Source organism: Labeo rohita, chromosome 9 (genome assembly GCF_022985175.1).
Source record: "Labeo rohita strain BAU-BD-2019 chromosome 9, IGBB_LRoh.1.0, whole genome shotgun sequence".
In the NCBI taxonomy this organism is placed as follows: domain Eukaryota; kingdom Metazoa; phylum Chordata; class Actinopteri; order Cypriniformes; family Cyprinidae; genus Labeo; species Labeo rohita.
The window spans coordinates 6655878-6680084 of record NC_066877.1 but is presented as its reverse complement, the minus strand read 5'-3'; the positions used below and the strand labels follow the sequence as shown (position 1 = coordinate 6680084).

Here is a 24207-nt window from a genome sequence, read left to right as displayed (position 1 = left end):
CTAAACTCTGATGCATCAAAACTCAACAAAAGTTGCCATTTGAAATCCAAATGACCATAGAATAGATCCAGAAAATCCAGAATAGATCACAAATGTGACCCTGGACCACAAAACCAGTCATAAGTGTCAATTTTTCGAAATTGAGATTTACACATCTGAAAGCTGAATAAATAAGCTTTTCATTGATATATGTTTGTTAGGATAGGACAATATTTGGTTGAGATACAAATATTTGAAAATATGGAATCTGAGGGTGCAAAAAAATCGAAATATTGAGAAAATCACCTTTGAAGTTGTCCAAATGACGTTCTTCGCAATGCATATTACTGATCAAAAATTAAGTTTTGATATATGTACGAAATATCCTTATGGAACATGATCTTTACTTAATATTCTAATGATTTTTGGCATAAAAGAAAAATCGACCACTTTGACCCATACAATGTATTTTTGGCTATTGCTACAAAAACGACTGGTTTTGTGGTCCAGGGTCACAAATGCACATTTTTAACATCTGCTGTAACATTCACAAAGGTTCACATTTAAAAAAAAATGGCTTTGAAAGGCAAAACATATACGAGTCATTATCCAAATGTGTTTGACGTTTATTTGAAAAAGGCTCACGCAAACACGATTAAATAGAGAAATAGATCATGGCAATCATCAATCACAAATAAATATGACAAAAACGATACGATGTGTCAACAACAACAATGGTTTTGTAGAAAAAGCATGTGCTCCCTTCATCCAGGGACACTGTAAACATGTGTGACAATGTCATGTAGTATTGTACACTAGATCCAGCTCAGCATACAACCATCTGACCCACAAACAGGATTTCACCTATCGGTCTCCTTCAGATTGTATCCAGTCATCCAAAAATCTCATTCAGATGTAGGGCAGGGTACGTGAAGAACGCTGGGACTCACATTCCCATTCTGATACTTTGAATTATCTGAAAGATAGCTGAAAACATGAAAGAGTTTATTATTACACAAACAGGGGACGCTTAATATCAATCAGCACATAGAATATAAAAATACACATTTAATATTACCTGATCCACAAACGACAAATACAAAGAGTGCCAAAAGCCATGGCCCCACCGGATATTTCTCCTCTTGCGGTCGCTGGAACAATAAAAGCCAAAGTGTTTCATAAACAAAATATATTTCATAAACAAAAAATGGTCTGGAATGTCCACAGATAACTCTGTTTACACATGACACAAATGTCTACATAGTGTCACAGTAACAAAATGAAAACAAACACCTGAAGACTTTTCTGTGCTGTGTTTGTGTATACACAAAATACTTTTTTGTTAAAAATTTTTTTTTGCATTAAGACAAATCATATTGTCTGACCATACTGACAATTTAACACAGGATCTTCATCACGCATTAACCCTTGGTTAATGATTTCACTTGATGCCTATGACAGATGTTGTGACCCAGTTAAACTGCACCTTTACAAGGGAGGGTCAGCAATGGTCAGACTAGTTAAGTGCATCTGTCATCAGCTCGTACAATTGTGGCCATGGCAACAACATAGGCGTCAACGTTAAGTAAATCTGCTTTACATCATGCTTATCGACCCATCAAGCTTATCGAGCAGATTTTTGATTATGTAAAACAATAGCGCGTTTACGTTGCTTGCGAATTAAACCTAATTTAAGATTATCCCGACAGGAATTAGATGAAGAATTCGACTTACACTCGCATCGTATGATGTTTGAATAAAACAGGCATCGTGAAAACTGACGATGGCCTCGAAATGAGTGTCGGAATAAGCCCAAATCATGCACATCAAAACGAAATCCATACAGAAAAGCCACGAACGCCATTCATTGGCATGTATACAGACGACAAATGACAGTCTTACCAGGGTCTTCGCTACGTTCCCCCTCTGAGTGATGTTTTTGCTGTGCTTCTCGTTTGCCATACGGATTCTTTGTTTTGCTACCATCTTCCGACCCAGCGTATAGGTATAAATTAAACGCTACAGTAAATCAAATATATTGCTTTATCTGAGGTGACGCTTCAGTCCCCTTCCCTGCACCTGCTCCCCTAAACCGAATTATGCGGGACGGAAGTGCGCCTCCATGTAGCCTAATAACGTCTAGTGGGACGCGCTCCCTATTTAGCTCAGCTCCATCTCCCAGCTCAATTAAACTATCCCTTACTTCTCGTTAATGTTTTTATTTACAAATTCAATTAAAACCCTGATGTTTTAGACTCAGAGGTTTATAAGACGTCAAATAATATTTTAAATAAAATAAATGTTATGAAACTGAATAAACATGTTATTCCCGGTTGGGAAATCCGGCTGAAACTGGTAGTTGTTTTGGAAAATGGCATCTAGCTGTTTGTTATGCTAAAATTCCATCTAGCTGTTTACTGGCTGATCCAAAACAACAATTAACATTACTTGATACCAGCTGGTTATTACCTAGTCCAACCCTGGTGAAAAACCAGCATATGCCGGTAGGTATGTTTTGATGCTGGTTTAAGATGGTCCTTTGCTGGTTTAAGCTGGTCATGTTGCTGGTCAAGGACCAGCATGAACCAGCAAAGGACCAGCATAACCCAGCAAAGGACCAGCATAAACCAGCTAAGGACCAGCATAAACCAGCAAAGGACCAGCTTAAACCAGCATCAAAACCTACCTAACCAGCATTCCAGTATCAAAACATGCCTACCAGCATATGCTGTTTTTTTCACCAGGGAAGATGGTCACTAGCTTGTCTAAGCTGGATGTTAGCCAGTCTAAGATGGTCACTAGCTGGGCCAAGCTGGCCATAACTGTTCCAGATGGTCATAACTAGTCTAAGATGCTTATAAGCTGGTCCAGGATGGTCATGGCTGTTCCAGCGTGGTCATAGCTGGACCAATCCTTACGAAAATTAATGGTTTTATTATAGTAAAAGTGTAGTAACCATGTTTTATTGGCACATTGATTACCATTTGTAAAACCCCAGTTTTACTACAAATACTATGGTTAAACTATGGTTAGACTACTAAAACCATGGTTAATTTGTAGTTACTATAGTTTAAGTATAGTGACCATGTTTTTTGGTTTTATTTGTAGTAAAATATTAATTAATTTTATAAATAAATTAATTTTCGTAGGAGAAGCTACTAATCCAAGGCAGTCCTAGCTGGACCAAGCTGACTATAGCTGTTCCAGATGGTCATAGCTGGTCTAAGACGGTTATTAGCTGGTCTAAAATGGTTGTGGCTGTTCCAGGGTGGTCACTAACTGGACCAAGCTGGTCCAAGACAGTCACTAGCTGGAACAACCTGGATATAACTGTTCTAGCATGGTCACTAACTGATCAAAACTGGTTGTTAGTCCGTCCAGGATGGTCACTAGCTGGTCCAAGATAGTGACTAGCTGGACCAAGCTGACTATAGCTGTTCCAGATGGTCATAGCTGGTCTAAACTGATTGTTAGATGGTCCAAAATGGTCATGGCATCCATAGCTGGACCAAGCTTGTCTAAGACAGTTACAGTCTGGGCTAAACTGGTATGAGCTGTTCCAAAATGGTCACAAGCTCTCAAGAACTGGTAATTACCTGGTCCAAGATAGTCAGTAGCTGGACCAAGCTCATTATAGCTGTTTCAGATGGTCATAGGTGGTCTAAACTGGTAATTAGCTGGATCAAGCTGGTCCAAGACAGGCACTAGCTGGAACAACCTGGACATAACTGCTCCAGGATGGTCACTAACTGGTCAAAACTAGTTGTGATCCAGTCCAAGCTGGTAATTAGCTGGATCAAGCTGGTCCAACACAGTCACTAGCTGGACCAAGCTGACTATAGATGTTCCAGATGGCCACTAACTGATCAAAACTGGTTGTGATCCAGTCCAAGCTGGTAATTAGCTGGATCAAGCTGGTCCAACACAGTCACTAGCTGGACCAAGCTGACTATAGATGTTCCAGATGGTCACTAACTGATCAAAACTGATTATTAGCTCATCCAAGATGGTCACTAGCTGGACCAAGCTGACTATAGATATTCCAGATGGTCATAGCTGGTCTAAAATGGTTATTAGCTGGTCCAAGACAGTCACTAACTGGAACAAGCTGGTCATAACTGTTCCAGGATGGTCACTGACTGATCAAAATTGGTTGTTAGCCAGTCCAAGATGGTCACTAGCTGGACCAAGCTGACTATAGCTGTTCCAGATGGTCATAGCTGGTCTAAGATGGTCATGGCTGTTCCAAGGTGGTCACTAACTGGACCAAGCTGGTCCAAGACAGTCACCAGCTGGAACAACCTGGATATAACTGTTCTAGCATGGTCACTAACTGATCAAACTGGTTGTTAGCCAGTCCAGGATAGTCACTAGATGGTCAAAAAAAGTTATTAGCTGGTCCAAGATAGTCACTAGCTGGACCAAGCTGACTATAGATGTTCCAGATGGTCACTAACTGATCAAACTGGTTGTTAGCCAGTCCAAGATGGTCACTAGATGGTCAAAAATAGTTATTAGCTGGTCCAAGATAGTCACTAGCTGGACCAAGCTGACTATAGCTGTTCCAGATGGACATAGCTGGTCTAAAATAATTGTTGGATGGTCCAAAATGGTCATGGCATCCAGGGTGATCATAGCTGGACCAAGCTTGTCTAAGACAGTTACAGTCTGGACTAAACTGGTATGAGCTGTTCCAAAATGGTCATTAGCTCGTCAAAACTGGTAATTACCTGGTCTAAGATAGTCAGTAGCTGGAATAACCTGGACATAACTGCTCCAGGATGGTCACTAACTGATCAAAACTGGTTGTGATCCATCCAAGCTAGTAATTAGCTGGATCAAGCTGGTCCAAGACACTCACTAGCTGGACCAAGCTGACTATAGCTATTCCAGATGGTCATAGCTGATCTAAAATGGTTATAACTGGTCCAAGATGGTCACTAGCTGGACCGAGCTGGTTATTAGCTGGTCCAAGATGATCATAGCTGTTCCAGGGTGGCGTAGCTGTTCCAAAGCTGGTCCAAGTTGGTTATTTACTGGTCAAGCTGGTTATTAGCTGTTATACACATCATTTGCTGTTTGACCAGCTACTATAATAGTAAATATAGTATTACTAGCTGATTTGCTAAAAGCCATCTAATAGTTACCAAGTTCCAAAACTAGAGTTTCCTGCAGGGATTTCCTCCATCTCTTCTTATCTAGTGCTTTGTCTAGTATGGGGTGCTCAACCCTGGTCCTGGAGATCGACTTTCCTGCAGAGTTCAGCTCCAACCCTGACCAAACACACCTGAACCAGCTAATTAGCACTTGATAATTACAGACAGGTGTGTTTGATTAGGGTTGGAACTAAACTCTGCAGGAAAGTCGATCTCCAGGAACAGGGTTGGGCACCCCTGGTCTAGTATATCTGTCGACTAGATCTAGTATTGCCATGTAACTTTAAGTTGCAGGGGACTTTCCATTTATTTTTAATTCTTTAGCGAGTGCAGTGCTTTCCCACTGAGCTTCCCCACAACTGTCAAGGTGAATAATGCCCTATTTCTGCTGTATTTTTGTGTCAGTGCCAGTGAACCAGATACGAGGTTGCCTCAGCAATCGGCACAGGTCCTACAAGACGATAAATGGGGTTGCTTAGCAACTGCATCAAGGGGGTTGTGCACAGCAGTGCACACCTTCAATGCCTTAGCAGAGAGCTCAGTCTCACATTTCACATTACAACGCATGTTGCGTTGCGGGTCCACAGTGCACTTTCCATTTCTGCTGCCTTCAAGACTCATCTAGTCATGAAAATTGCCACATTGTGCATATAGCTGTGCAGTATTGTGGCTGACATTCTTTTGAGATCTTCTGATGCATATATTTGTTTTATCTTTTATATGCTAATGAAGACCCTCCAAGCATCAACAGAACATCATTTTAATACAAGAAATATTATTCAGATATTTAGCCTACAGTACGTAGGATGAAGCTGTTACATTACATATCACAAATGATCTCATACTCAAGGGCATGCTGGGTAACAGTCGTGTCTCACAGCAGCTCTGCATTGACTTTCTGCATTCCACTCAAGCGTTATCTTTTAATATGACCGTAGCACATACCACAACACAGGAGAACTGAGATGCATACTAATAGCGAAACCAATCCATAAAACATAAAAACAGCTTGTAAATAGCACACCAATACACCAGATATTTGATCACAGACTGCAGGCAGAATTCATAAGAAGTCTTTTCATTTCAAGGATATAAGATGCATACTGAATTCTGATTTAATGTCTAGACATTTAGGGTTAAATAGCCAAGAAAAGAGGACATAGCAAGGCCTGTTATGTGATCATGACTAGAAAAGTTAAGGATGTAAAACTCTTAACCCAGGATTCAACTCAACCACTGCTTTTACTTCCTCTGTTTGAGTTTCAAATCCTATTTCTTTCCGTCAGCCACAAGGGTTTCTCTCTGCCTCTCTTTTGCTTTCTCTCACACACCTTTATACATACAAATTAAAGCATTCGCACTCTGTATTCACCTAATTCAGAACTGGGCATCCTCTTTTCCCTCCTCCTCATGGCTCCTCAGCACAATGTCTCTCTGTGTCAGGTGCCAGAACAAAGTACTATAAGACCGTCTCTTTATTTTTCTTTCAAATTTTAATCAACATGAGAAACAAAAAGTCCTCGTTTATTTATTTTTAAGTACACACCGTTGTCCTACGATGCCGTGCCAGTGCATTTACATTTCAAATCCCTGAGCCAAAAGAGGGAGAGGAAATGTCTGACCTAGATTCAGATCTGTTTACCCCTAAATTACTCGTCCAATTATGCTCTAACTAAATCTCAATGGGGAAGATGGTGTCCACACCAAATAATATTTAGATATGGAAAACAGGAGGAGACACAAAGTAATTATCACAGATTGCTCGAGTCATACCTATCTCTCATAATTTATATTAATCAGATGGATGTGGCAATAAAATTACAGGTGGATGCTAACAACATTAATGAACAGCACTTTAGTATGAGTCTGTATGGGCTTGCCACACCATCTTTTTGTTTGCCTTTACACTGCAAACTGTCAACAATAATTTAAAGGCATAGTTCAGCCCAAATAAATAAGCAAATTACTCACTCTCATTTCATTCCAAACCTGCCTGAGTCTTATTTTGAACCATGTTTTGAAGAATGGTTCATCTGTTGTTGTCCATATAACAAAAGTCAATGGGGTTGGAAAGTTTCAAGCTCCAAAAAGGACAAAGGTCAACTTCTAAAATGCAAAAGATACATGATCACTTTGTATTGTCAAAAATGCAAACAATTTGGTCCGATATAATTTTTAACAAAATACTGCCCAAACAAAGGTGTGTTGAAATTCAGTGGTTTGAAACCGTTTGCCAGCTCAAACTTTCCACATAACAGTGTGTAATTGAAAAATGAATGGGTGTGAGGTAATTTCAAACAAACTAATCAAAACAATGATGTTTTGGAGTTAAATTCAGCGGTTAAAACAGATTGTTTGCATCACATAACTAATTCCATATGTATGGCTTCTCTGAAATGGTAAACTTGCTCAGTAGCTCACCCGGAACAGCATTACACTTGAGATATGGAGCATTTGGGTACGAATTTCGTTAAACACAGCTCTCGACAAAAGCACTCAAAGACTCACAGAACCTAAAATGGCATGGCTGCTTCATCACATTTTATGTCACATTTGCCTTTGTTTAGTGTAGGTTGTGTTTTTTTTAACCATGATTAACTTTTTAGTGTCACTCACAATATGTACAACAACCAACATAACAAAACATTGCCAGATGCAAAACTGAGTCATTGGCCATTTCACTTCATGCACAAAGCGTCTAATACAATTTTGCAGAAACAATGCTACAGGCATGTTTTTCCCAAGGAAATACTCATCTAAACACTGCTCACAGCAGTGTGGGTGGCATTCACATAGAATGCAAAATTAACTTTTACACAGTGTTTGCATATAAATGTGTCCTAGCAGTGGTGAACACAACCACCCTACAATGATAAAAATCCATTCACTCATTTTTTTAAACCCGTAAATGCATACCTCGGGTCTTTAGCGACCCAGGAAGTCATTTACTACACTCTCCCTCCTTCATTTTTTTAGGTTTGACATCAGCTTTCTTAGTATTCCTCAATCTATTCATTATAAACAAGAAAAATTCTGATTGATTTTTTGTAAAAAGTGTATAGAGTCGCTAGACACCCTACACTGTAAAAAATAAAAACCACAATTTGTTGAGTCAGCTTAAAATAATTTGTTACCCTGCTGCCTTAAAATTTTAAGTTCAGTCAAGTAAAATAAGTTTATTCAGCTTGAAATGTTAAGTTGTACTAAGTAACAACGTAGATATTTGTGTTTGCTAAACTTAACAGATGGGTAAGTAACAGCTGCCTTAAAATTTTAAGTTGATTCAACTCAAATATCTAAGTTGTTACTTAGTATAATTTAACATTTCAAGTTGAATTAACTTTTTTTAAGTTGACTGAACTTCATATTTTAAGGCAGCCAGGTTACAAATTATTTTAAGTTATTAAAAAAATTTGTAACCTGTTACAAATTATACAAGTATACAAATTATACAAGTTATTTTATTTTAAGACTCAACAAATTGTTTTTACAGTGTATTTGTGTAATAGTGCAAAGTATATTTTTCGTGCGCAAAAATATATAAGTATCTGATGACTAAATACATGCAATTCACCTTTAGTCCTCGAGGTGGCACTGTTTAGTAGACAATAATGACGTGATGTTTCACTCGTAATTATCGCAGGCATAAAACAAAAGAATATCATGAGCAAAAATTTAACTGGTTTAAATGGTTTTACTGCAGAGCAATTACTGTATGCAATGAAATATAAATGTCACTGTTATTTGATCGTGGATGTGGTGAATCAACATAATGATTTTGAAGTCATTGAAAATGATAGTTTTGCGAATATGGTTAAGATGGCGAATATGAGCCGGATGCTGAATGTACTGTGGATGTGTGCTCTGACGATGACGGCGATGGTAATATCATCTGCTCAAATTGAACCCTTCTAAGTTTCAAAAGATAACGAAATATGCTTTATTTTATTCTTTGTAATTGTTCTTAAAATATCAAGAGAGTTTTTTGCTATTGCAGCAGTTAGAGATCCATCCGTGCTGGATATATAGGCCCAGGTCGCTAAAGACCCAAATATATGTAATAATGATTGGCGAAACAGTCATGCATTTAAGGGTTAATCCACAAAAAACCTAAACAGTCTCAATTATCAAGCTGTTTTGATTCAGGCCCCACCTACGACCGCTGAAGGACCCGTATTTGCATATTTTCACCCTCAGCCTTTTGTACACTGTCCGCCATTTTCTTCATGCTCGAGCCGCTGTCTTGTAAGCAATGCAGGTGTTTTGTAGTTGGAAGAGAGGGGTGGGGTGAGCAATAACTCATTATCATTTAAAGAGACATGCACCGGAATGGGTCACTGTGAACAGAGCTGTTTTTGACAAGGTAAAAAGATGTTGTTTTACATGACCATTGAGGAATTTTAACTAAAATATGTTGCAGGCATTTCATGAAGACCCTAAACAATCATACCAACTTGGGCATCCGATAACCACTTTAAATACAAAAACATTAAATATGGCAAATTTCAGATAATAACTACCGTCAAAACCTAACTGATACATGCATATCACCAAATGTGGCCGAACGTCATGGCATTTGAGGTTTGTGTTGTCATATTTGCTGAAGTCTGTTTGCGTGTGTTGATTTGGTCTGTTGTAAAACCACTGAGACACAGATTCCATCTGTGTTTGTAAAATCTGTCTACTGAAGCAAAAGCATTTGAGAAGCACTGAGATGAAGATCAGAGTTGAGCACCCTCCCCCTCCAGCAGCCCCTGAATTACAGGCATGCATGTCTCATTCTCAGACAGAGCTGCAGCAGATATGTAGGTCATGATGAAAAGTACTTCCGTTCACCCCCGACGCACCTTCAAAAGTCACATCCCAGGTTTTTGTCTGGCCAGCTTTGTGCTTTGTGCCAGTGTTTTGTGGAACTGTATATGTGTCCCTCAGGAGCAAACTGAACAAGCGGGGCCTATCAGAAACCCTTTACATCTCTGTACGGCTTTTTGTGGAAAGCTGTGCCGTCTCGAGTTTTTGGAGCCACGGCCGCCTCCCTGGGACAGTCAGATTACAGGTGACCTGTTTGGCCAGGTTGAAGAACGAAGAGTCCTCATTTCAGCTCCTTCAACCCTGAAAAGCCTGACATATGGAGCAGTTTACTGAACCTTTAGACTAAATATTATGAGTATCATTATTGATACATCATGCTTTTATTGCTCATATAGGATGATGCAGTGAAAATATAGAGCTCATACTAAAATAAGCAATTTGGTGCAGCTGCTACATAAAAATCATATAAACATTTGCTTTTCTGACATAGTAAACTTGCTCAGTAGCTCACCCGGTACAGCATTACAATTGTGTCATATTTGGTGCTGTTTATTGTAGATTTTTTTTTTTTTAACATGACTTACATAAAAAGCATATAAATATCAATTATCAGTCTATATCTTTCAATAATATGTCCTAGTAAATTATATTTATATGCTTACTTTTATAATAAGCAATACAATTAAGAAATTAACATATCTATCAGGTTGTGGTTCATGTGTAATTTCTGCTGTGAAAGATGTGTTTTCAATAGGGATGTGCCCGAATAGTGAATCCATATTTAGAAAGGCACGGATAACACGTTCTATGGAGCCACTAAAGGGACATGGTTAGCCGCTGTTATAGTACAGTACATAAAATTTCACTTACCACATAAACAGAGTAAGGCAAGATGACTGATAGGATGATGGTGAATTATTTGCAGATCCTGAGCACCACTGACAAACATCTAATATTGTAAAATGTGTGGTAAGTACTGTCGCTCCATAGTATACCAAGAGTACGTGTGATCGTGAATCTTGAAAGTAAAAGTAAAAAGCGAGCGCACATTCAAAAGCGATTTAAATGCCCCGCATATTAATAGTGGCTCCCTGAAGCTTGCAGTTCATATACAGTATAATTACCCAATGATATAATTGTGAGAGAAAGCATTGAAATAGAGGGTACAAGGGGGCTAAAGATGCCCCGGGGCAAAAGGAAAAACGTGGCGTAGCACTTTCCAAAACATCTGCTTTTCAAGATACATGTGCAAATTTGTCTGATCCTTGACGCGATCACGGCCAGCAGTGCAAAGTTGATTGTGTGCTTACTTGATCTAATATTTGATGTTTAAAAAATTTTGATTTAAGCAGCAAAAGAGAATCGCTAAAATTCTTGAATAGACAAAATAGACAAAATCTGTTGCTCCATGTATGTTCAATACAAACGCATACATGTACGCAATCCTACACTTTGGGTGCAGTGAAAAGCACATTTTTTTCTTAGGGTGTGCCTTTAGCCCCATTGTACCCTATATTTTTCTTCCTATCTCGTATTTATTCTCTTTAGGGGTTCCGTAGTTTCCTTTATGAACACTGTATTTGGATTTGGGCACATCCCTATTCTGTAGTGTTTCTAAAAGTGTTTTTATTTGCTAAAAAATATAAAAGCTGAATGAACTATTAGTAAAACGGAAAAAAAACATGTTTTTCTGCAAAGTTTTGATCATGTTGATAATTTAGAGATGGATGTATCAAATATAAACAGTAGGCTTTGATTTTATGTTAAGTTAGTTAATATGGTATCCTCCAAAAGTCTGAATGAGATGTAATTCAAATATTTAATTACAAATTATATTATCATAACTTTATATTCATTTTGAAAAACTGGAAAAAATGTACAATGAATTTTCCATCACATGTGTGTGTAAAACCTGATGATCAGTTTCTCCAGGATAATTTGAGATGATTCAGAGAGCATCTTCAATTCAATGGAAGTAAATATATCTGATCATCTGTACAAGTCACATGATCAAAGTCACAAATTTGCGTTTTTGATTAGTGACCAACAAGTAGTGTAGAATCTGAAATATTTGTCCTTCTTTAAAAACCCTACATTTTCTGTTTATTTCTAGGTTTACATTAAAGCGGACATATCATGGAAATCTGATTTTACATGTTTAAGTGCTACATTTAGGCCTCTGGTGAATCTACCAACCTAAAAATGTGAAAACGGGCAACCCAGTAACTTTGTTTTAGTAAGCCTCTGCAAGCATATGAAAAAACGAGCCGCTCAGATTTTACTCCCCTACTGATGTAGTAAGGGGATCTTATTATAATATTACTGCCTCTTAAACTGCACATTTTCACCCACGGCGCAGCCATTCTGTTTTTGCAAATTCTTTTGTCTTTTTTGTAACTCCTGTGTGGTTTTAACATAAACTTTTTAACATAAACTGACAAGTTAAGCGCAATAAGACATGAAAGAGAACTCAGAAAACCCTATATCAGAAGTTTAATATGGCTTTAAAATATGTGATTTCAGCACAGTAGACATGATAATCAAAACCAAACAGATGTTTTTAAGCAGCGTATCTGAGCTACGAGCTGTAAAGGCACAGCCCTATTCTGGAAAAGCGGGCGGGGAACAGCAGCTCATTTGCACTTAAAGTACGAAAAACAGCGTGTTTTTGCTTTCACTCAAAATAGGCATTTTCAAAATGATATAATAAATGATCTGTGGGTTTTTTTGAGCTGAAACTTCACAGACAGATTCTGAGGACACCTGAGATTAATATTACATAGTGTTAAAATGGGTGTAATAGAAATGAAAGTCAATTTAATTTGATAAAGGGATGCCGCCTGAATTGTCAGGGGTCTGAGGTAAGCAAATACTTTTTATTTTTTATTTTTATTGCATTTTGCATTTTGACTGGAATACGTAATGAATCCACATTTACAGAAACATATAAACTCTATGCTTGAACATATACTTCTGTTCAAATGTTTGGGGTTGGTAAGAATTTTAAATGTTTCTGAAATAAAATCTCTTATGCTTACCAAGACTGCATTTACACACATTAAAAATAGTGTAATATTGTGAAATATTATTACAATTTTAAAAAAACCTGTTTTCTATCTTAGTATATTTTAAAATGTATGTATATATATATATATATATATATATATTTTTTTTTTTTTTTTTTTCAGGATTCATATATGAATAGAAGCATTTATTTAAAATAAAAATCTTTGATCAATTTAATGCGTCCTTAATGAAAAAGTAAAAAAAAACAAAACAAAACAAAAAAACAACAACCGGCCTCAAACTTTTGAATGATAATGCACTGTATGTATTTTTAAGTCAAATGTGTTGTTGTTTTGTGTTCTGGAAATACTGTGTATTTTATCTGTTTCTCAGAAAAACAGAAACACATGCGTGTGCGTGCATGTTACACTGTGTTCCGGTTTCCTCAAGCCTTGCCTTCATTTGTCCTTAATGCATTTGTTTTGCAGCTGTCACAGGCCAGTGGAATTTATCTGGAGTTGACAAGTGAATGCCTCAGTGCCTCCAGATGTTTAGTCTGCGAGTCCCGCTGAAGGAAACAAACAAGGCCGGAGAGGTTGATACACACTCTACAGGGAAGCAGACGCCACTTGTAAACCCAGTGAACCTACAGGTATATCAGGTGCTACGACTGAAGGGGATGAACTGAGCAAACTGAGTTTGATTTTGAGCATCTGCATGTTAAATATGATAGATTAACATATTAAGACATGTTTAGTATACTTGTTTTCTCTGCATTTGAAAAAACAGGCTGATGTTCTGAGGTAAAGCAGCACACTCAGACCATCTACTGTGTGTAAACAGTGTCAGTACAGTCGAAAACATATAAGTGGGTCACACACAGAACAGAGTTCATTTCTGGTCTCATAAAGATTTATTACTGTTAATTGGTGTACCTCTGTCCGATTGACGTAAAGTTTGTTGACCTGCACACACGAGAGGCAGACAGACAGGCAGTTGTGCGGATCAAACCGTCTGCGAGCGAGCGACAGGACCACGCTCTGCTCAAAGGTCATTCATAATTGATTCACTGAACTGAATCTGGAGAAACGCATGCGGCTGAGTTCTCACGCTAACACTCACAGTCACACCCTTTCAGGAACCTGACGGGTTACCTTTACAGGGAATTCAATACGACACGTCTCAGATCAAAACATTAAAAATGCTCTTCACAATGGCATCTGATGAAAGGAGTCATCCTTATCGCCTGTATGCTTTGTAATATTAGAGCCAGGACAAAGCAGATCCAGTCAGAAGGTGTTTCAGTCAAATCCTAATGCCCATATTGTGGGACAACAGAAAATGCATAGCAGAGGTGAAACGGATTAATTTTTAATGTCGTAGTGAGGGAAAGCATGCGGTCATTGTGTTAGATAATGATGAGGCATAAGCCAACGTCATTGCCACTGCAGAATCAGTTTCTTAAACAGTATTTTATCTGGTTTTGAGCTAAAATATTCACAGTTATGAAAAGGAAATAGTATTAAATGTAAAATGTCAAGAGTTGTTTACTGGCAATGTATTGTTGTTGTTTTCTAATTTAATCTTCATGATCTTAATTATTAAGATAATATATATATATAACAAGTTATGCCACAAATATAAAAAATAATTTAAATTCCATCCATCCATCCATTTTCACCCGCTTATCCGGAACCGGGTCGCGGGGGCAGCAGTCTAAGCAGAGACGCCCAGACTTCCCTCTCCCCAGACACTTCCTCCAGCTCTTCCGGCGGAACACCGAGGCGTTCCCAGGCCAGCCGAGAGACATAGTCCCTCCAGCGTGTCCTGGGTCTTCCCCGGGGCCTCCTCCCGGTGGGACATGCCCGGAACACCTCCCCAGGGAGGCGTCCAGGAGGCATCCGGAACAGATGCCCGAGCCACCTCAACTGGCCTCTCTCGATGTGAAGGAGCAGCGGGTCTACTCCGAGCTCCTCCCGAGTGACCGAGCTCCTCACCCTATCTCTAAGGGAGCGCCCAGCCACCCTACGGAGAAAACTCATTTCGGCCGCTTGTATCCGGGATCTTATCCTTTCGGTCATGACCCAAAGCTCATGACCATAGGTGAGAGTAGGAACGTAGATCGACCGGTAAATCGAGAGCTTCGCCTTACAGCTCAGCTCTTTCTTCACCACGACAGACCGGTACAGCGACTGCATTACTGCAGAAGCTGCACCGATCCGTCTGTCGATCTCCCGCTCCATCCTTCCCTCACTCGTGAACAAGACCCCCAGATACTTAAACTCCTCCACCTGGGGCAGGGACTCCACACCAACCTGAAGAGGACAAACCACCCTTTTCCGACTGAGAACCATGACCTCAGATTTAGAGGTGCTGATTCCCATCCCAGCCGCTTCACACTGAGCTGCAAACCGCCCCAGTGCCTGCTGTAGGTCCTGGTTCGAGGAAGCCAACAGGACAACATCATCCGCAAAAAGCAGAGATGAGATCCTGTGGTTCCCAAACCAGACCCCCTCCGGCCCCTGGCTGCGCCTAGAAATCCTGTCCATAAAAATAATGAACAGGACCGGTGACAAAGGGCAGCCCTGCCGGAGTCCAACACGCACCGGGAACAGGTCCGACTTACTGCCAGCAATACGAACCAGACTCCTGCTCTGGTCATACAGGGACCGAACAGCCCTTAACAAAGGACCCCGGACCCCATACTCCCAGAGCACCCCCCACAGGACACCGCGAGGGACACGGTCGAATGCCTTCTCCAGATCCACAAAACACATGTGGACTGGTTGAGCAAACTCCCATGAACCCTCCAGCACCCTGAAGAGGGTATAGAGCTGGTCCATTGTTCCACGAAGGACGAAAACCGCATTGTTCCTCTTGAATCCGAGGTTCGACTATCGGACGAATTCTCCTCTCCAGTACCCTGGCGTAGACCTTCCCAGGGAGGCTGAGAAGTGTGATCCCCCTATAGTTGGAACACACTCTCCGGTCCCCCTTCTTAAAAAGAGGGACCACCACCCCGGTCTGCCAATCCAGAGGCACTGTCCCCAGCCTCCACGCGATGTTGCAAAGGCGTGTCAACCAAGACAGCCCTACAACATCCAGAGACTTTAGGTACTCAGGGCGGATCTCATCCACCCCCGGGGCCTTGCCACCGGGCAGCTTCTCAACTACCTCGGCAACTTCAGCCCGGGAGATGGTCGAGTCCGCCTGAACCCCGGCCTCTGCTTCCTCAATGGAAGACATGTTATTGTCTTCCTCAATGGAAGGCGTGTTGACGGAATTGAGGAGATCCTCGAAGTATTCCTTCCACCGCCCGACAATGTCCCCAGTTGAGGTCAGCAGATTCCCACTCCCACTGTACACAGTGTTGGTAGGGCACTGCTTCCCCCTCCTGAGGCGCCGGACGGTTTGCCAGAATCTCTTCGAGGCCGACCGATAGTCCTTCTCCATGGCCTCGCCGAACTCCTCCCAGACCCGAGTTTTTGCCTCCACAACCACCCGGGCTGCCGTCCGCTTTCTCAGCTGCTTCTGGAGTCCCACGAACCAACCAGGCTCGATAGGACTCCTTCTTCAGCCTGACGGCATCCCTTACTTCCGATGTCCACCACCGGGTTCGGGGATTGCCGCCACGAGAGGCACCAGAGACCCTACAGCCACAGCTCCGAACAGCCGCGTTAACAAAAAATTTAAATTCAAAATTCAAAATATGTTAATCATGCAATTTTCAATAGCATTTGAAAAAACATATTTTAATAAATGAATACATGCAATAAAAATGTTATTGATCAACATGTCTTTAAAAAAACTTCAAAACTTCAATAATTTTCATACGTTTAATAAACGTAAATTAGTTTTAAAAAGAAAATTGGAATAACATATTAAGACTTGTTTTCATGAAATATATTAAATATTTTGATCTTTTAAAATGTCCTATATATTTTTATGGTAAAAATATGCGTTTTACTATATATAAATAGTAAAATATATGTTTATATAAATATATAAATATCATATTTAAATATGATATTATTGTTATGTTAAAATATAAATATATTGTTGTTGTTTTCTCATTTAATCTTAATGATCTTAATTATGTTAATAAATGTTAGAATTAATAATAATATGTAATATATATATATATAATTTTAACCTTTAAAACAATATTTATGTTTTCCAATTGTTTTTATGTAAAACATTTCTTAAAAACAAAATTGTAATAAATTAAGTTCTCAAAGAAAATGTTGCTGTTTTCTTTTTTTCATTTTAATCTTGAACATTTTTATCTTTTAAAATGTTTTATATAATTTTAAAGGTAATAACAATAATAATAATTATTATTATTATTAATGCACACATACAAATACAATAAGAAACAATAATAAAAGATTTTCAAAATACTTAATAAAGTTTCTTTACTTTTCTTTTCCAAGATTTTTCTCAGATAATATGAGGACAGTTTCATCACCATGACATTTTTAAAATCACGTCTCCCAAAAATATCGAAATTAATTTTAATTTAAAGCTAAAAATATGTTTATCATGCAATTTTCAATAGCATTTAAAAAAATATATTTTTAATAAAATAATGCATGCAATAAAATGTTATTGATGAAAAACTAGCACAATTTTAATAATTTTTAATTTAATAAAAGTTTAATAAACTTAAATCAAGATAATTGTTTTCTGAAAACTGAAAAGGACAGAGGTATTGAAAGACATCTTTCAATGATGCGATGACGAAATTTTGCAGTGAACTCTAGCAACCGCAAAATACAAGAGACTTTCCTTAGTGGATAAAGCTGAGGGAGTGTCATGTAGACTTAATAACTGTCAGCAAATTTTTGGATTACTTTGAAATTTTTTGGAGTTTTTACTGCAAACACCAGCTCGGTGAGCAAATGTGTGTAGTTATTTTGTATGGAGATGTGTGTGTGTGTGATGAGCAGGAGGAGGGTCTGTGTTTGAGAGATGTATTTGGCTCGTCACTGAAGTGGATGAAGCGTAGAGAATATGAAGCAGGAGCTCGCCCGGGTTACTCAGCCCGTATTGTTTCAGCCCTGTGTGCGATTAGTGCTGCCATTTTCTTCTTTGTCAAACACTTCTAGTGCTTCTGTAAGCTTGCCACTGGCCATATTGTTTATGCTGCTGCCCACACAAAACTATGTGAGCACACCCGCGCCGTTTAAGCGTTCAACCCTTTAGAGGGACAAAGCGCTCAGCGACAAAAGGGACACAAAGCGAGCCGGTCTGACCCCTGAAAACATCAGAGAGCACCCGAGCGGCAGGGAACAGGTCGTCCGTGAGGGATATGAATTCAGAGAGATGGAGGTTATGGATTCTGCTGGTACATGGAAATGAAAACAGACATCACGTCATGCAGGGTGGACGTGACCCATGCCGTGTATGTGGGCAAGGAGTAAAATGGCATTTGACCTGGGCACGGCTGTGCCACAAATTGCCAACATATTTTTTTGCTGCAGGATATTTACTGGGAGAATAAAAAGTCCTTGAGAGAGGAAGTTAGGACATCTGGACAACTTAAGTTTTATTTATTTGTATGCACAGCATCTGCAAAATTATTTAGATCATCAAAACATAAGTGCCACAAATGTCACGAAAACGACGTAAAATATAACCACATGTTCTAGAAAATATATATAAAATAAATAATAAAGCAGTAAAAAGATATATATAAATTAATAATAATATATTTTAAGTTTTAAGTTTAGTGTGTCTAAGATTTTTTAATGGCTTTTTGAAAGAAATGATCAAAAATACAGTAAAAACAGTTTTATTCAGCTTCATCTGAAAGTCCAGCCGTGGTGAAAATATATAAATATTTGTATATATTTTATAATGTAATTTATTTCCATGATAGCAAAGCAGAATTTTTAGCAGAGAAACACTTATTATTATTATGTGAAAAATAAAAAGTTGAACAGAAAAAAAAATATATATCATAGTAAGAAAGTCAAGGTTTTCAAATGAAAGGGCTGCAAAATAACTTCAATTAAACTTTTACTCATTATATAGTTCAGGACCTAATGTTGGTGTATATTTACTGATTGATATAAATTATATTTATGATACATTGAAAATTATTAATATTATATGTAACAATAGATAGACAGAATGATAGAATGACAGAATGACAGAACAATAGATAGAACGATAGAATGATAGATGGAATGATAGAACAATAGAGTGATATAACGATAGATGGAACAACAGATGGAATGACAGAGATACAACAACAGAATGATAGACAGAACGATAGAATAGTAGAATGACAGATGGAATGACAAAAATAGAATGAGAGATACAATGAGAGATAGAATGAGAGAATGATAGAGCGATAAAATGATAGAATGATAGATGGAACGGTAGATGGACAGATAGAATGGTAGAACGACAGTGAGAGAATGACAGAATGATAAAACAACAGAATGATAGATAGATAGAATGAGAGAATGAAAGGATGATAGAGCGATAGAGCAATAGAATGACAGATGGAATTATAGAATGATAGAACAATGATAGATGGAATGATAGAAAGATAGAATGGTAGAATGACAGATGGAATGACAGTGATAGAATGATAGAATAATAAATAGAATGAGAGAATGATAGAACGTATGATAGATAAAACAGATTAAACGACAGAGATAGAACGATAGAATGATAGATAAAACGATAGACAGATAGAATAGTAGAATGACAGATGGAACGACAAAAATAGAATGAGAGATACAATGAGAGAGAATGAGAGAATGATATAATAGAACGATAGAACAATAGAATGACAGATGGAATGGTAGATGGACAGATAGAATGGTAGAACGACAGATGGAACGACTGAGAGAAGTATAGAATGATAGAACAACAGAATGATAGATAGAATGACAGATGGAATGAAAATGATAGAATGATAGATAGAATGAGAGGATGATAGAGCGATAGAATAACAGATGAAATGTTAGAATGATAGAACAATAGATAGAATGATAGATGGAACGATACATAGAAAGATAAAATGGTAGAATGACATATGGAATGACAGTGATAGAATGATAGACAGAATAATATAGAATGAGAGAATGATAGATAGATAGATAGATAGATAGATAGATATATGGAATGACAATGATAGAATGACAGATAGAATGAGAGGATGATAGCACAAATGATAGATAAAACAGATGGAATGACAGAGATAGAACGATAGAATGATAGAACGATAGATAGATAGAATAGTAGAATGACAGAGAGAACGACAAGAATAGAATGACATACAATGAGAAAGAATGATAGATAGAATGATAGATGAAACGATAGATAGACAGATAGAATGGTAGAACGACAGATGGAACGACAGTGATAGAATGATAGATAGAATGAGAGGATGATAGAGCGATAGAATGATAGATGAAATGATAGAATGATAGAACAACAGATAGAATGATGGAACGAAACATAGAAAGATAGAATGGTAGAACGACAGATGGAATGACAGTGATAGAATGATAGAGTAATAGATAGAATGAGAGAATGAAAGAACAGACTGATAGATAGATAGATAGATAGACAGACACATAGATAGATGGATAGATGATAGATAGAATAGTAGAATGACAGATAGAACGACAAGAATAGAATGACAGATACAATAAGAAAGAATGATAGAGCAATAGAATGATAGATGGAATGACAGAACAATAGATAGAATGATAGATGGAACGATAGATAGACAGAATGGTAGAACGACAGATGGAACGACAGTGATAGAATGCTAGACAGAATAATAGAATGAGAGAATGATAGATAGATAGATAGATAGATAGATAGATGGAATGACAGTGATAGAATGATAGACAATAATATAGAATGAGAGAATGATAGAACAAGAGAAAGATAGATAGATAGATAGATAGAGTGAGTGATTCCTGATTAAACATCACAATATCATCATTTAATACGGTCACATTTTTGTGGTTTTTCTCCTCAGCAGTTTTCCGCTGTCATAGTTCTGCTGTGAATGAGTGTGTTGTTGCTCTAATGACTCTGCAGAGCAAAGCCTCTGATGTGCAGCTGATCTCCACTCTTCCTGAATATTAAATGACACACAGGCTCATCCGCTCTCCAGCTCGTCCTTGCAACGGCGCACAGTCACGACAGAGCTGTTATGACTGTACGAGCGTCTGCATACATTCTGCTCGTTGACCCTCACGTGCCTGCAAAACACACACGATCCCCACGACAGACGGCCAAACAGAAGCTAACCATCACAACTTTACCTAACTAGTTCAAATGACATAGTCCAGTGCACAAATACCAATATTTACACACTCGGTTTACCCTCACACCCTCGCCACCATCAAAGCACATTTTATTTAGAAAAACATGCAAAAACTGCTGCCTTTCAGCCGCTCCACAGTCATTAGATTATTTTCAAAGAAGCCCAGCTGGTCTCGACCAGCCAAAGTCAACAACAATCAGCAAGTCAGGTTTCCTTCCACTCGCTCAGCCGGGTCTTTAAAACCAAAGCGAGCGACACGTCAATTCAGAAGTGTGACCTGAAACGCCAGCATGTGTGAATAAGGCATCTGTGCCACCGCTCAAAGTGGGTCACTTCACGGCGAGCCCAACAGCTTTCTGAACGAGCGAGCGATGCCTTTTGAGTCAGGCTCCCTCAGACTCGAGGCCGGACCGCAGTTACTTCAGTGACTCTGAGTTTCTCTGCAGCCCTGCCTATGAAAACAAACAGCCTCCATGCCTGGCTGCTCCCAATGTGCCGCAGTTTCATCCGAAACTCCAGCCGTGGTGTTTTGAAAACATGTGCCATGGTGACCTTATCTTTCTAGATAGACACGTCAGCCTTGTGATGTCATCACGGCCAGGTGAAGCCAGTCCCGGTCTGCTTTCAGACTTTATTTGGATTCGTGGGTGTGGTGCTGGAGTTCCCTGATTGTGGAGTGAGCTTAAAGTAAACTGCAGTCTGGAGAATCATTGTGTGCTGCCAAAACACAGAGAGGTGGAGTGACAAAAACACGCTCTGCCTTCACTTTCAATACACATCAATATGAGAGAAAACACTTTCCACGAATAGTGTACATAACAGGGTTTGAGACTAAAAATAAAGTTTGTTTTTGTTCTTCAGAATTTGGTCAATGGAAGGAGGTGCTGAACTTTGGGAATTAAACTTCATTATTTAAATTGTTTTATTTCTAGATTTGCAAGTTTGTGACAAAATTTGTCAAAACAAAAACAAAATAAATAAAATAAATAAATCTTTGCATATAAGAGGCCTGCAAAATAAATAGAAAAGAAATAATTTTCTAGTCTGTGACTTGGTTAGTCAAAATTTGGATGAATGAATAAATTAAAATACTAATAATAAATATCATTAATAATGGTAAATAATATAAAATATAAAATAAGCAGAAAATATATAACAAACAAATAAATATATAAATATAAATAAACAAAATCTAATACATAAAAAGCTGTGTGTGTGTGTGTGTGTATATATATATATATATATAATAAACAAAAACAACTACATAAATAATAGTTTGCAAATAAGAGGCTTGCAAAATAAATAAATAATTTGCAAGTTTGTGACTTCATTAGTCAAAATTTGGATGAATGGATGAAAAAATAATAAATATCATTAGTAATGGTAAATAATATAAAATAAATTAATATAAAATAAACAGAAAACATATAACAAATAAATAAAAAATATTTATATAATATTATACATATATTTTATAAAAATATTATTAATGTTAAATAATATAAAATAAACAGAAAATACATACCAAATAAATAAATTAAAATAAAATAAATTAAAATTTAATATATATTAGAATTTGTGTGTATAACGTTTGGAAATAAGAGGCCTGCAAAATAAATAATTTGCAAGTTTGTGACTTTGTTAGTCAAAATTTGGATTAAAGAACAATTGAAAATATTAATAATAAGTATTATTATTAATGTTAAACAATATAAAATAATATATAACTAATAAATGAATAAAAAAAAATAGAATTTTTGTTTTATGTGTATATATATATATACACACACACACACAGTAAATAAAAAAACAATTTATTTATTTATTTATTTAGGTCAACGTTTGCAAATAAGAGGCCTGCAAAATAACCTAATTAAACTGTTACTCAGAACCAAATGCTGGTGTGTAGTTATTGATCAAATTATATTTCTGATTTAAAAAAAATATATATATGATCATGGTCAATAATGGTAATGAATGAAGCAGATGAAGCAGCAGTCTGTGTAAAAGTTCATTTAATATTATTTGTTTGTTTGTTTGTATTTTTCTGCATTTTTTCAACATTTTCATTTGTATTTTTTCATTTTCTAGTAACAGGTCCGTAATTGTGAATAAGCATAATTAAACTTCTTAAAATATTTTTACTCCAATTCATGTAATATCAATTAAATAGTTTATACCAACAAATGACACTGTTGATTGATTTTATTCATTAAATGAGTTGACAAGATCAAATCCAGGTCAGCCCTGGCCAAAAATAACCTTTTTTTTTCTGATATTTGATATGTTAAAAAACATATTTCTGTGCAGCTGCAGGAATGTGTGGGACAGTCTGAGTGTATTTTAGTGATTTTAGTGTATGTGTCTGTGCAGGAGCTTAACATTTTGTCCCCTTGTGCCAAATCCTGAGCACACACAGCTGAGCGCTTCTCGAAGCTCCTCCGTCCGTATCTGGGCTGCGTGCTGTCAGTAATGATGCAATGTTTGAGCCGGGATTCCCCATGGAAGTGTTAGTGAAGCGCTCGTCACGTGCGTGACAGGGTGAAGGCCAGCTTTCGCAGCGGCGTGCCACAGCCGTTGTCTCTGCTCAGACTGCAGCAGTGAGTCAGTGCAGGAATGCAGGTGAAAGTCAACAGCCGTTTACATTCAACAGATAAACTCCAGACACGCCGCGCTTACCTAATGGCCTAAACCTGCCTGAAGTCATTTCAGCTGTTTAGACAAGGAACGCATTTCAATCTGATGTCAGCAAAACTTATCATCGCACATAATAGACAGGTAGAGAGTGTTTCTGATTGGCTAGTTTTTGGGCTGATCCTCTGACTGTTTGTGCTGATGACAGATGGCAGAGCTGCAGGTGTGATTCGTCAGGACTCCTTTTATGGTGATATATGTTAGCTAGTAGAGATGTTTTCTACTCAGTAATATTTAAAAAAAATGCTCATAGCTGCTTAA

At 37.9% G+C, this 24207-nt stretch overlaps 2 protein-coding genes across 2 annotated transcripts; both read right to left on the bottom strand.

Annotated features, from left to right (window-relative positions):
• Positions 1 to 372: 372 nt before the first annotated feature.
• Positions 373 to 2158, bottom strand: serp2 (stress-associated endoplasmic reticulum protein family member 2). Its single transcript, XM_051118885.1, has 3 exons — positions 1882 to 2158; positions 1058 to 1130; positions 373 to 966 (listed from the first exon to the last, which is right to left on the bottom strand). Exons 1-3 carry the CDS (start codon positions 1963 to 1965, stop codon positions 926 to 928), a joined length of 198 nt encoding a protein of 65 aa, XP_050974842.1. The 5' UTR covers positions 1966 to 2158; the 3' UTR covers positions 373 to 925.
• Positions 2159 to 14630: 12472 nt separating this feature from the next.
• On the bottom strand, positions 14631 to 15337 carry LOC127171338 (uncharacterized). Its single transcript, XM_051119918.1, has one exon. It carries the CDS (start codon positions 15335 to 15337, stop codon positions 14639 to 14641), a length of 699 nt encoding a protein of 232 aa, XP_050975875.1. The 3' UTR covers positions 14631 to 14638.
• Positions 15338 to 24207: the final 8870 nt, after the last annotated feature.

Excerpts from the sequence above, each read along its gene's own strand:
- LOC127171338 (XM_051119918.1), bottom strand. The coding sequence starts at position 15,337 with ATGGGAATCAGCACCTCTAAATCTGAGGTCATGGTTCTCAGTCGGAAA.
- serp2 (XM_051118885.1), bottom strand. The coding sequence starts at position 1,965 with ATGGTAGCAAAACAAAGAATCCGTATGGCAAACGAGAAGCACAGCAAA. Across the intron at positions 1,131-1,881 it reads GGAACGTAGCGAAGACCCTG|CGACCGCAAGAGGAGAAATA; the intron begins GTAAGACTGTCA and ends TTATTGTTCCAG. Across the intron at positions 967-1,057 it reads ATTTGTCGTTTGTGGATCAG|CTATCTTTCAGATAATTCAA; the intron begins GTAATATTAAAT and ends TCATGTTTTCAG.